This window comes from Cucurbita moschata, unplaced genomic scaffold (genome assembly GCF_002738365.1).
Source record: "Cucurbita moschata cultivar Rifu unplaced genomic scaffold, Cmos_1.0 Cmo_Scf00060, whole genome shotgun sequence".
NCBI classification, from domain to species: Eukaryota; Viridiplantae; Streptophyta; class Magnoliopsida; order Cucurbitales; family Cucurbitaceae; genus Cucurbita; species Cucurbita moschata.
Window position 1 is genome coordinate 1,044,421 of NW_019268576.1, and position 14,668 is coordinate 1,059,088.

At 37.9% G+C, this 14,668-nt stretch overlaps 2 protein-coding genes across 2 annotated transcripts; both read left to right on the forward strand.

Moving 5' to 3' along the window:
• Window positions 1–6,821: 6,821 nt before the first annotated feature.
• On the forward strand, window positions 6,822–11,454 carry LOC111436801 (protein SIEVE ELEMENT OCCLUSION B-like). Its single transcript, XM_023074544.1, has 7 exons — window positions 6,822–7,107; window positions 7,181–7,282; window positions 7,354–7,802; window positions 7,882–7,979; window positions 8,997–9,130; window positions 9,210–9,686; window positions 10,695–11,454. The coding sequence occupies exons 1-7, from the start codon at window positions 6,868–6,870 to the stop codon at window positions 11,274–11,276; spliced, it is 2,082 nt and encodes a 693-aa protein (XP_022930312.1). The 5' UTR covers window positions 6,822–6,867; the 3' UTR covers window positions 11,277–11,454.
• Window positions 11,455–12,730: 1,276 nt separating this feature from the next.
• On the forward strand, window positions 12,731–13,963 carry LOC111436803 (transcription factor bHLH92-like). Its single transcript, XM_023074549.1, has 3 exons — window positions 12,731–13,144; window positions 13,259–13,552; window positions 13,782–13,963. The coding sequence occupies exons 1-3, from the start codon at window positions 12,773–12,775 to the stop codon at window positions 13,872–13,874; spliced, it is 759 nt and encodes a 252-aa protein (XP_022930317.1). The 5' UTR covers window positions 12,731–12,772; the 3' UTR covers window positions 13,875–13,963.
• The last annotated feature ends 705 nt before the right edge of the window (window positions 13,964–14,668 follow it).

Here is a 14,668-nt window from a genome sequence, read left to right on the forward strand (position 1 = left end):
AAATGTGAACTCATCCCACATGTCATGGAGTTGCCCAAAGTCAAGAGCGCTCCCCGTACCAAACTCTGCTAACTACCCACATGATCAACATCCTCCCACAGGATGGACCCACCGCGCAGGATAGTCCAGTCAAACTCTCCTACTCAAGTCGTACATCCCTAACAAGCCTCACGCCTAACTCAACGGTACCTTTGGATGAACAGGGAACTGGAAGCTTCACGCCTAGCTCAACGGTACCTTTGGATGGACAGGGAACTGGAAGCTTCACAAACATTACACCGACTGCTACCTGCCTACATGCTACCTCCATTTTCTCTGAAGTTGTCATGGTGGTCTTTTGTCTCTAGAACGATTTGGCGATCTAGACAAATATTTACGTATCCAAGTTACTCAGTTCCGACTCCTTAGGTCTGGATCGATCAGGAGCATGGTTCCTCACCCTCTAATCGTCTTTCACAATTCCAAATTATAATTATATAAGATTTATAAATATATCTCATTTAATATAATATACTTTACTAAATACAACATTTAATTTTTGAATGATAAGTTAGTACTAAATGTTTACGATTATAAATTTATGTGATGTTAACTATTAAGATTGATTACAAAAAAAAAAAAAAAATTAAAAAAAATATAAAAAAAAATCAAAACTTTATATAGCATCTTATTTCCAAACGTCCTATTCTCAAACATCTTATCCTCATGAACCATGAGTTTATGAATTTTGAGCCTAATTTCAACACGATTATTTATTATTTTTCTCCATGATTAATAAAACCGAATGAAACTAATTCTATTGGATAGCTGGATTAAACAATAACTTTAGTGAAAAAAACCCGTATTGAATTGAGTTATATAGAAAAAGAAACAAAAACTAAAAGAAAATAAGAAAAACACGAAATACTGTAAATCTGAAAAATAAACCTTGAAGGTGGCAGGGCGAGCGAGGAAGAATGCATCAAGCGATGGCAAGGACACATGCCACGCAAAGGGAGGCAGAACGCGTCTCGTCAAGTGAAGAACACGTGTCAAACTTGTTGAGATTTGATTCAAAGTATTTAAAATGAAGATATGACTCAAAGTATTTAAAATGAAGATATGATTTAAAGTAGTTGAGATATGATTCAAATATTCAAACTACTAAGATTTTTGAAAATTGTTAGTAGAATTGAATTTATCTAGATTTCCATGATTTACTAAGCTATACATACTGAAATTGTGTAACTCTAAGCATTGAGTCATTGAGTCAGAAAACAATAACAAAGCACTGCAGCTTTCATCTATTTTATCTATTCTATCTGTTTCACTCTCCCTTTTTCAACAATTTTGGTATCAGAGCCAAGTTCCTTCGACATGAGGGTGAGTGATTATTTTCTTTCACAAAACAAAAATGGCAGTAGTTGGTTTTTCTTCCTCTGCACCGTTGTTACCCAACTTTAATGGTGAGAAATATTAGTGGTAGAGCATCAAGATGAAGACCTTGCTCAAATCGCAGGAGCTATGGGACTTGGTGGAGCACGAGTTTGTTGATTTATTAGAACCCACAATAGAAGAAAAGGAGAGACTAAGAGAAACCAAGAAAAACGATGCTAGGGTCTATTCACTATTCAGCAAGCAGTTCATGAGACTATCTTTTCACGAATTGCAGCAGCAACCACATCAAAGCAAGCATGGTCAATTCTACAGAAGGAGTTTCAGGGAAATTCAAAGGTCATGACAGTGAAATTGCAATCTCTAAGACGTGATTCTAAAACTTTGCTCATGACGAATGGTGAATCAATTGCTGATTTTTTGTCAAGAGCAATGACAATAGTTAGTCAAATGTGTACCTATGGAGAGAAAATTTCAGACGAAACAATTGTTGCAAAGGTGTTGAGAAGCTTGACTCCAAAGTTTGACCATGTAGTGGCTACCATAGAAGAAGCTAAGGATCTATCCACACTCTCCGTTGATGAACTGATGGGCTCGCTTCAGGCTCATGAGGCAAGAATCAATAGAGCATCAGAAAGGAACAAAGAAAATGCACTACAAGTGAAGGAGACAACCAACAACAAAAACAACGAAAGAGAAAATATTCATTTAGCAGGTAAAAGTGTGGAAAATGAGGATTTCGCAGCGTCCATGGTGGTCGTGATAACAGGGGTAGATGGAGAAGTGATGGACAGAGACAATTCAATGAACAAAGGAATGTCATACAATGTTACCCTTGCAGAAGGTATGGGCATACAAAATCGGATTGTTGGTATAAAAATCAACTAATGAATTTTGCAGCAGAGAATGAAGAAGAAGAAGAAAAGTTGTTTATGGCGTGCATGGATACAATCCGAGAAAATGTGAGTTATGGTTTGTTGATAGCGGATGCTCGAACCATATGACAGGAACCAAATCCTTATTCAAAGAGCTTGATGAGACGCAAAAAATTAAGGTGCAACTTGGAAATACAAAAGAGATGCAGGTTGAAGGAAAAGGTACCGTGAAAGTCGAAACCAGTCATGGTAAGATAAAACAATTAGATAATGTTCAATTTGTACCTGATTTATGGTACTATTTATTGAGTGCTAGACAATTAATGACCAGAGAACATTTAGTTCTATTTGATTGACATGTGTCATTACACATAAGAAATCAGGCCATAAAGTTCAAATTGCCATGACTTCAAATGAGATGTTTCCACTCGATGTTTCTAACATGGAGGATTTTGCTCTTACTGCGAGCACGAAAGATGATTCAACATTATGACATCTCATATATGGACATCTTCATATGAACGACCTAAAAATACTCAGGGATAAAGGTATAGTTTTTGGATTACCAAGAATTGACTCAACTAATTTATGTGAATGATGCATTTATGGCAAGCAGACTATAAAGTCTCCTGTTGGAAAAACTAAAAGAGCTTCACATTGTCTAGAACTAATTCATGCTGATTTATGTGGGTCAATGGAAACGAAGTCCTTAGGTGGGAGTATATACTTTTTACTATTCATTGATGACCATAGTCGCATGAGCTGGGTTTACTTCCTACGACATAAGTCAGAACTTTTCAGAAGTTCCAGATTTTTAAAGCTATGGTAGAGAACCAAAGTGGCTGTCTCATTAAAGTTCTTCGCACGGACAGAGGTGGCGAGTTCATATCTAAAGAGTTCAATCTGTTTTGTGAAGAAGAGGGCATCCAAAGGGAATTAACAGCTCCCTACACTCCAGAACAAAATGGAATCGCTGAACGAAAAAATCGAATTATTGTGAAGATAGCAAGAAGTATGTTACAAGTAAGGAGACTTCCAAACCAATTTTGGGCAGAAGCCGTAGCAACATCTGTTTATCTATTAAACATCTCACCAACAAAGACAGTTATGAATCGAACTCTTTATGAAGCATGTCATGGAAGAAAACCATCTATAAGTCATTTACGAATCTTTGGTTGTGTTGCTTATGCTTTGAAACATCCTCAAATTCGTCAAAAGCTTGATAAAAAATCTGAAAAATGCATTTTCATTGGCTATTGTATTCAATCAAAGGCATATAAATTATACAACCCCATCAGTGAAAAGATTTTAATTAGAAGGGATGTAATATTTAATGAAAACGTGAATTGGGATTAGAGTAAAGAACAGTAGCAGCAAAAGATTACAGTTGAAGTTTCCCTAAATGAAGAGACAAGGGTCAACTCCAGTGCATCTCTCAGTGCATCCACTGCAACACAAAGTGTGTCAAATTCATCATCTTCAACACCACTGTTCTTCTCTTGAAAAACTTTCAGATGAGACACCTCTAAGGAAGTATAAATCTTTAGCTGACATATATACATCATGTTAATTTGCTCTTACTGTTTCAGACACTATGAATTATGAAGAAGCAACTGAAAAAGAAGACGGGAAGAAAGCCATGGCAGTAGAGATGCTGTCCGTTAAGAAAGATGGAACATGGGATATGGTTGACCTACCAAACGAAAAGTTTTATGGAGATTTACAAGAAGAGGTTTATGTAACACCGCTAGAGGGATTCATAAAGGAAGACAAAGAAACAAAGTTATACAAGCTGAGACAGACATTGTACGGGTTAAAACAGACATACTTACGAAGGCCTTGTCAAAAGAAAAGCTCTGTACTTACCTCTACAACTTTGAATCAAGGGGGAGTGTTGAGATATGATTCAAAGTATTTAAAATGAAGATATGATTTAAAGTAGTTGAAATATGATTTAAATATTCAAACTACCAACATTTTAGGAAATTTTAGGAGATCATTAGTAGATTTGAATTTATCTAGATTTCCATGATTTTGGTCAAGTGTATAAGCTATAAATACTGGAATTGTGTAACCCTCTAAGCATTGAGTCATTGAGTTAGTAAACAATAACAAAGCAGTGCAGCTTTCATCTATTTTATCTATTTCTATCTTTTTCACTATCCTTTTTCCAACAAAACGTTGGTAAAGCGAAAAATGTACATCTTCCAGAGATCGAATGCAGGAAGCGATACTCGGAAGCCCTAATCCACAACTATAACGTGTCGCGCAATGAGTGCACCTACATCTTCCAGTCGCGCATGACTACTCGTATGTGAACCATACATATCCAACCCCCAACCCACCATTATAGTTATGATCGTCATTCACTGGGACTTCGGTGGCCGGCTCTCCTATCATCAGGTCACCAACTTCCTTGACTTTCCGGCACTGGACATGCGTTAGCCCCCATACATGGTCTTACAACTTTGTGGAGACCTGTGCTTTTGATAAACAGTCAGGCCTGATTACTGCAACCCCTTTTGTGAGGAGAGTGGTCTTTTTTTTTCTTTTTTTCTTTTTTCTTTTTTTTTTTTTTTTTTTTTTTTTTTTTTTTTTTTTTTTTTTTTTTTTTTTTTTTGTCCATTTTAACTCCTATTCAACTCTTTTTCATCCTTAATAGGAAGAGAGAAATTTCAAAAACTTTGAAACTCTTAGCAAGCAAAAAAAAAATCATAATTTATCAATATTCATAATACTTGTGTTTAAAGATCAGCATCTATCCTTACCTGTATACTCGAAGCGAAATACCTGTGGTCGTGTTTCTCTGTCCTATGCTTTATGGTGTCCAAATTTCTATTGGTTTATCAAAAAGCGTTCAAATCTTCATTTTGGAGTTTCAAAAAACGAATCATTTCACTTACTACTTATTAAGAAAGTGTTGCCAAGTGGTTGGAACTTATTTTTCATTGTCTGTCAGCTGGTTGTCGTCAATCAAAATGAACAAACCCACATGTTTAGATGTAATAGTGTAAAGATCAAAACCAACCTCTTTCCCAGTTCATTTTCTCATTGATTCTTATGAATATAGAAATTGCTCGACTGAGAGAAAGAGACAATGGAATAGTGAGACTGAGAATTCGTCGTAATATAACTGATCCATGCATAATATCACAAAAAATGGATACAAATTTTTGGCTGCTACTCATAATTAATATCGGCAATAGGTACTATTTGAGAATTTAGATCAAGTATCTTGTATCTAGTTGCGGGGGGCGTGGCCAAGAAGCAGCCACTACGTTTGGGCGAATCTTCTTGGTGAGTGGCCTCAGGCTCAAGGACGAGTTCAGAAACAATTAGATTAGATGACGATATTCCTAAAACCGAGTTTCAGAAGGCCCAGAAATAGGATTACATTTTCAATTCTTAAACCGAAAACCCATTAGAAATAAGATTCTTTTTCAAAACCTTGGTCGCCCATCAAATGATTTGGAGTCTTAATGCTTTATCATACCCTTTTTGAACAAATAAACCATAGGAATTTTTTTCCTAACAAAAATTTTAAAATATATATATATATATATATATATTATATATATTTGCTATGATTAGCTAATGACTTATTCCATTCAATTAAACTTTCATATATTCGAGTATGAAGAGACTTTTGGTACATATATTCAATTAATTCATCCTCATCATTAAAAGCCTCCCTCCTAATGATCAATAAATGAGATTTTATATTAGGGTTCTTAGATTTCATCTATGCTATAGAATGGTTGAGTAATATAGAATGTGCAAATATAATTCAATTTCTTTTTCAAGAATATTATCACATGTGGGATAAGGAATTATTCAATCTTACAACTTCTCCCTTGTTAACTTAATATCGTGTTAGCTTGGAGCAATTCTATGTTGTTGACCTCCTCAATGCAATTCAAGACAAACAGATGACGTAGTCATGTCTCAGGAGATGCAGGAAAATGTTGAAAGACCCCTTTTCCTTGTGAATGATGGTTACTTTGAGAATTTTGAGTTAACTTATTACCCAATTGTGAGACCCTACATCAATTAGAGAGAAGAACCGAGTGCCAACGAGGACGTTGGATCTTGAAGGGAGGTGGATTTTGAGATCTCACATCGTTTGAAAAGAGAAACGATTGTCAGCACGGATGCTAGGCCCTGAAGAGGGTGGACCATGAGATCCCACGTTGGTTAGAGAGGGGAACGAAGCATATTGGGTCTGGAAACCTCCCCAGCAGACGCGTTTTAAAAAACTTGAAGGGAAGCTCGAAAGAGAAAGCACTACGAGTACAACATCTGCTAGCGTGAACTTGGGTTGTTATGTCGAGAGTTACACCAATTAAATTTCTTTTCTCGACTTCAATTATGACGCTCAACAAATGTATATTTAGTCAATATGAGGTGCCCCAAATGCATATTCTTTAATGAAGCCTTATAGAAAAGCTTCACTAAAGCTCCCATCTCCACCATTACATTCATTATTCTTTCTTTGAAAAACTCCCAAATTCTTTGCTTTATCTCTCATTTTCCACCCTTGTGGGAGCTATAAATAAGATACAAATCTCTCTATCCCTACTCCCAAATCTTCCTTACTACAACTAACCAAACCAAAATCATGTGTGCTTCATTTGCACCTCGTCCAAAGATCTCGGTCGTTCCATTGGCGCTCGCTCTAATGCAAAAAACAGACAAGGAACAGACGAATCTAAAGCACTTATCCGACGATGTTATCATGAATCACTTATTCACCAAACATGGCGACGACGAGACAATAAAGATCGACCTTAACGACTACATTTCGTTCATCGAAAACGTCATTAAATCCTCGGATCAGATTTCCGCAGCTTCTCATTGGGTTAGATATCACATGCTTTAATCTCTCCCCTTCTTATTCTCCCTTCTTATGCAAATTTTTATGATCATTTTAGGCTCAGGGAAGCAAAGTGCATGTTGAACTTTCAGATGACTCCTTCACATATCTCTCCTCAATTGAACCACCAGTTTGCACCCTTCATGATATCTCAAAACAGGTCTTTGCTTAGCCAAAAATCTTGAGATTTTAACCTCACTACTTTTGTATTGAAATAATGTCAATTTTCAGATGGGATGTAAGGCTGCTGGGATAGATATAGCTCACAAAACAACTCTTGATATTCTAAGTAAGCTGACCAAATATTCATGGGAGGCGAAGGCCGTGCTGATCTTCGCGGCGTTCGCTATGAACTATGGAGCTTTGTGGCACCTCGACAATTACTCGCGCTCGGACCCGCTCGCTAAATCGTTGGCGATGATCAAGCGAGTGGGTTCGCTGAGGAAGGAGCTGGATTCTGTGCAATATGGGCAGGTGTTTTTTGGGCCCAACAGTTTGATATACAGCTGCTTGAAGGCCATTAAATACATGAATGAATTCAAGAACTTGTCCAAATATGATATCAAAGAAGTGCCTGAATTGTCTGCGGCACTTCGCCGGATCCCATTGGTTTCTTATTGGATTGTTCATGCTCTTGTGGCTTCCAGCATTGATCTTCATTGCTATCTTTCTGGCACGGAGTAAGATTGTTCTTCTTATTAAAATGAATTGTACTCTTTTTCTTTATTATTATTCTAATGATTAGTGATGCAAGTTCAGGGGTCAAACCCATAAATATTTGAATGAATTGAGTGAGAAAAAGAGATCCATACTTGTAACACTTGAGAAGCATCATCAGTTCATCCAGAAACAACAAGGTCAGTTTCTTTTGTGTTTTGTGGAAGTTTTATTTTTGTAAGATCCCACGTCGTTTGGGAGGAGAACGAATCATTTTTTTTTTTAACAAGAGTGTGAAAACCTCTCCATCACAGACTAGTTTTAAAAACCTTGAGAGAAAGTTCAAAGAGGATAATATTTGCTAGTGCTGGGTTTTGACGGTTACAAATGGTATCAAAGCCAGATACCGAGGTGATGTGACAATGAGGAGGCTGCGTCTCGAAAGGGGTGGACACGAGGTGGTGTGTGAGCAAGAACACTGCGCCTCGAAGGGGGTTGATTAGGGGATCCCACATTGATTGGAGAAGGGAATAAGTGTCAGAGAGGATGCTGGGCCCCAAAATAGAAGGGGGTGGATTGTGAGATCTCACATCGGTTGGAGAGGAGAACGAAGCATTCTTTCTAAGGGTGTGGAAACCTCTACTTAGCATACGTGTTTTAAAAATTTTGAGGGGAAGCCGAAAGGGAAAGCCCAAAGAGGACATCGAGGCGTGGATTGTGAGATCCCACATCAGTTGGGGAGGAGAACGAAACATTCTTTATAAGGGTCTAGAAACTTCTACCTAGCAGACGCGTTTTTAAAATCTTGAGGGGAAGCTCGAAAGAGAAAGCCCAAAGAGGAGATCAGGGCGTGGATTGTGAGATCCCACATCGGTTGGAGAGGAGAATGAAGTATTCTTTATAATGGTGTGGAAACCTCTCCCTATCCCTAGCAGACGTGTTTTAAAAACCTCGAGGGAAGCCCAAAAGGGAAAGTCCAACGAGGACATTTGGGTGTGGATTGTGAGATCCCATATCGATTGGTGGGAGGAGAAAATGAAGCATTCTTTATAATGGTGTAGAAACCTCTCTCTAGTATACCCATTTTAAAAACCTTGAGGGGAAGTCTGGAAAAGAAACCCCAGATTCTGCTAGCGATTGCTTGGACGGTTAAATTTTTTCTTTTTTTCTTTTGTGGCGATATACTTGAGAAAAGAAATTTGGTTTATGTATTGCAGAAGAGGTAGAGCTTTATAGATGGCTGGTGGACCAAACTGATCATTTTCCTATTGATATTACCTTGTTCCTTTCCAAGCTGATACATGGCAAACACAAAGCCAGGCCTCTCATAAACTGTTCTACTCGTTTGGAGGTCTTCAAACACACACTTTCTTAATTCACTCAAAAATTGATATCATTTGTGATTCCAACACTTGTACTGAACGATGCAGGAATACATTGAAGATTTCCTGAAGGAAAAGAATTTGATATTAATAGTTTCAAAGCGTTTAGATGTTTCAAAAGAAGATCTTGATAGCCTGAATGTGGTTTACAATGAGGTGAAGAAGGGAAACAAGCATGAAATTGTATGGGTTCCTGTGATATCAGACCCTCCTGCTGAAGGTGATGAGGAAGCTTATGAAGCCTTGATATCTAAAATGAAATGGTATGCGGTGCCATTTGATACAAAGGTTGCAGGCTTGAGGTTCTTGGAAGAGAAATGGGAAGTTAGAGAAGATTTGTTGATTGTTGTTCTAAACACACAATCCAAGATTGAATTCCCCAATGCAGTTCATTTGACTCGAATTTGGGAGAAAGAGGCTATTCCTTTTACGTATGAGAGAGCAAATGCTTTGTTGAAAAGGAGTTGGATTGATTCAACTGTTGTCAAATTCACTGATCAACCTAGGTTGAACAGCTTGGCCATGGTACATTCCTCTCCTAAAAATCTACCGTGTACTCGTCCCGAGGCAGATATTGTCATTTTTGGGCTTTCCCTTCCGAGCTTCCCTTCAAGATTTTTAAATCACGTCCGCTAGGGAGAGTCTCCACACCCTTGTAAAGAATGTTTGGTTCTTCTCTCCAATTGATGTGAGATCTCACAATCCACCTCCTTTCGAAACTCAGCGTACTCGCTGGCACTCATTCCTCTCCGATCTATGTGAGATCTCATAATCCACCCTCCTTTAGGGCCAGCGTCCTCTCTGACACTCATTTCTCTCTAATTGATGTGGAATCTCACAATCCACCCCCCTCAAAGCCCAGCGTCCTCACTCGCATCGTTACTCTCCAATCGATGTGGGATCTCACAATCCAACCTCCTTAGGGGCCCAGCGTCCTCACTGGCACACCGCCCAGTGTCCATCCCCCTTCAGGGTTCAGCGAGGTCTTACATCGGTTGCAGAGGGGAACAAAACATTATTTACAAGAGTGTGAAAACCTCTCCCTAGGAAGAGAAGTACGAAAGGGAAAGCCCATTCAGGGCCAGCGTCCTCACTGACACTCATTCCTCTCTAATTGATGTGGAATCTCACAATCCACCCCCTCTCGGAGCCCAGCGTCCTCACTCGCATCATTACTCTCCAATCGATGTGGGATCTCACAATCTAACCTCCTTAGGGGCCCAGCATCCTCACTGGCACACCGTCCAATGTCCATCCCCCTTCAGGGTTCAGCGAGATCCTACATCGGTTGCAGAGGGGAACAAAACATTCTTTATAAGAGTGTGAAAACCTCTCCCTAGGAAGAGAAGTACAAAAGGGAAAGCCCAAAAAAGACAATATCTGCAAGCGGTGAGCTTGGGTTATTAGATTAACGTTCTTGTTTTCGATGAACAATATGAAATGTTCTTGTTTATTAACCACTAAACTTTCAACAACTAAAAATTAAAAACCATTGGAGTTGTGTGAATCTCATCTGATTATTCCTTCTCTCAGATTAACAAGGAAAGGACTATGATATTCTACGGAGGACACAATCAGGGATGGATTAAAAGATTTGAAGACACAGCCGAAGCCATTAAAAGAGACCTAATGCTAAGAGAAGAAGGAATAACCTTTGAATTAGTACCCCTAGGATTGAACCAAAAAGGAGAGCCTGATCCAACCATCATGTCTCGTTTCTGGACCGCGCAACGGAGTTTCTTCATTCTCAAGCATCAGCTACAAGGTTCGACCGCAACCGAAGATATTTCACGACTGATATCTTACGAAAACGAAAAGGGTTGGGCAATAGTAACCAAAGGCCAGACCGTCGTCATGGTCGGAGGCGGGGACTTGATAGTAAAAGCACTAGAGGAATTTCAAACATGGAAGAAAAACTTACGTCGAGTAGGCTTCTCGGGTTCTTTCAAAGATTACTTCGATGAGCTCACTAGTAAAAGCCTTGAATGCACACATGTGAATATTATGGGATATAGCGGGTGGATACCGCTAACCGTTATGTGCCCGGTGTGTCGTCGATACATGGGGAGTGGTATCAGATTCACTTGCTGCCATGGCCGCCCTAATGTTCTTTAGATCATCACCTTATTATTGCTTCTTCTATTTCTACTATGGCTGAATAACACCATTTGGCTGCCTCTTCTGCATGTAGAGTTCATAAAGCCATGTGGTTATACTTATGGATGCTCTTGTTCTTATTGTATTTTTATATGAATTCGGATTATAAATTTATTTAAGTTGTATTCCGTTTAAATAAATTAAAATTTTTTGCATTGAATCAGTCCCGAGGTTCTAAATTAAATTGAGTTGAATTGAATCTAATCGAAATTATTATTAATTTTAAAAATATAATTTTGCTTGATATACAATTATATATACATCTATTTAATTTTTATTTAATGTCATAATTATCTATTCTCTTATCTATCACCCTAACCCGGACGACGATCAGCGAAATATATTCACGAGACTGAACATCGATCTAAAACAAAGAGACAGCAAAGAAATAGAGGAGATCCTAGCCGACAGGATTAGGAAGATAGGAAGATCCGTACGGACGATTCGTGAATTCCTTGTCAAATGGAAGAATCTCCCTACAGTGGAAATCAGCTGAGAACGCGTTGAAGATCTGGACTCCGCCGCCACCCACATCACCAAGTTTGAAAGTAGTCAGTTAACAAGGACATCAACTAATTAGGTGGGTGAGGATGTTACGGTCATGTTCGTCCAAGGCGTGTTGCCCATGGCCGCATGCCCATGACAAGCCCAACCGTTTGTCTTTTCATATTCTAGTGTTTTAGTTTTATATTTTTAGGAAGTATGACGTTTCAGAAATATCATGTATAGACGTGTCAGACATGAAATGACTCAGAATGTTTCATGTCTTAGAATGTATTATAGGGAGATACTACTAGTCGTCACTTATCTCTGCCCAAGTAAAAAAATAATTTATCCGACAATAAATATTTTTTTCACTAATATTTAAATTTTATTAAAAATAAAAACTTATATAAATCATCCTAGCTGCCCAACTAACCCAACTCAAAATTTTATATTTTAAACATTTTTTTAAAGAAAAATATTTTTTAATCAAAATATTAACAGCCATAAATAAATAAATAAATATAAATATATATATATTAAATTTAAGTGTATTAATGGATTCATATAGAATTAATGATAAAAGTTGTATATTTATTAATTTAGCCTAATATTATAAGAAATACCTACGTGGAAATGTAGAAGTGATTAGGTGACCAACTGCAGACTATGAAGCTTAGTCAGAAAACGTTGACCCCATTGGAGGGAGTGGGACCCACGATAGTCCCCTTAAATTCAAGTCTTCCAAAACGAGCCACTTGGGAAATTTGACCAAAAATAAACCCACCTAAAAAGTCCACAATAATCTCATTTACCACGTGTTCAATACCCTCAATTATTATTATTATTTATTATTTATTATTTATTATTTATGATCTTCCTTCCATCCCCAAAACATATAAATACACACATCAAACCCACACCCTCTATTCCCCCACAATTTAAAAAGAAAAATACAATTTTTCCCTCGAATGGATGATGGTTTTCCGGTGGAATTCTGGCATACTGATCTCCATTGGCTCGACCCTCCAATACCCGTCTCCGACCCCGCTCCGGGACAGATAAGTGCTTTCGTACCATATCTGCCCCAACCCACCATCGGATCGAGGCAAAAGAACAATCCTATCACCGCCACCACCATCATCGCCACCTATTCAGAGAACGTCCACAAGAGGGTGATCGAGTACTGGAGAAAGCAGTGGCAAGAAAAAAAGAAACCAGCTGAAATGGGAGATCTAGAGAGAGAAAGAAGTCATAGGCACATGCTGAACGAGAGGATGAGGAGAGAGAAACATAGACGGAGCTATTCTGAACTCCACTCTATGCTCCCAAGTAAAACTAAGGTCGTGTCAATATCATACTATCGTGAAGAGTTGTAATTAGGTCTCACAAGAGCCAAAACTTTACACAGACGATGGGTCGTCGTTGATATTGTAAGTGTTATTTTGTTTTTGTAGAACGACAAGAATTCGATCGTACAAATGGCGGCGAGGACGATAGAGGAGCTGAAAGCCTCAGAGGGAATGCTAAAGAAGAGAAATATAGAGCTGGAGATGGCGTTATCAGCAAAGAAGAGAAAGCAAGAGAAGGGGACAACACCAATTAGGGTTGCAGTGGCTAACCCTTCATCTGGGATAAACTCTATGCTGGGTGTTCTTAATCTTCTCAAAACTGTTGGAGTGAATGCCAAAGCTATTCATGCCACTTTCTTGGACTCTCGGTTTTCGACGCACATCGCCATTGATTCTCACGTAAGATCACCCGACCCTTTTAAATTTGTGTCAAATAGGTAACATAACTCTATTAACATCAATCGAAAAGAAATTACAAGTCACTCGGTAGAATACCATACAATTTTCTTAAAATACCTCAATCTTTAGGACGCGTTTAAGTGTTAAAGTCAAACGTATTGTGTCGAGTTCGTGTAATAATTTATGGATTTGGAAGAAATGGTGGTTGTTTGGTTGGTTTGATGGGCAGATGAGAGCTGCCGAAGTGGAAAGAGCGTTGCAAATGACACTAAGCGAAGCAGAGAGGAAACTTCAAAGGCAAATGCGAGGAAGGTTCCCATGACGTAAAAGATGGGTCCACAATTTGAAGTCTTAATAGACACGTTGGAAATTTCTTTTTTTAAAATATATATATTACTTTGGCGTGTCTTGTTGTAAATAAATAAATATATAATTTTGTGGTTGACTTGAATTTCTAATTTTATGTTTTAATTTGAATTTACCATGTTTAACACGTTTTAGATGATATTTAATAAAGAGTCATTTTCCAAAAAAAAAGAAAATATAAATTATTCTTTCGGCACTCAGTATTAGTCAAGCTGCAATATTTTAGAGAGAATTTAAATTATTAAAAGGTTAGAATTAGAGCTGCTATAAGAAAATAAAAAAAATAAAAGACAAAAAGACAAAATTAAACCAAGTGAAATACCTTTCTAAAAAAACAATAAATTATAATGACAAAAACGTGTACAAACTAGGAAATAAATAACGTCGCAATGTATCATTGTTTTTGTCCTTTTTGGTTGACAGGATATTTGATGTCATGCAGCCTTTCTCGAACAAGCTATTTATTTTCGATATGAGTTGTATTTTTAATCATGAAATGTAATTACCACTCATATTTATCCCCTTCTTAATTTGTCAAAGTAGTGGTCTCCCTTGATAAATACTTCGATTATCATGTTCTTCTAGATCACCTTTGTCCTTCGATCATATACAGTCAACTCCCACTACCCCAGTCGATGTCACCTCTTCTTTGGTCACGTGCACACAACACAATAGTCAACTATGAGCCTCTTCTTAGATGTTGTCTTCACAAGAACTATTTCTAATAGTTCATATCTAATCTAGTTCATG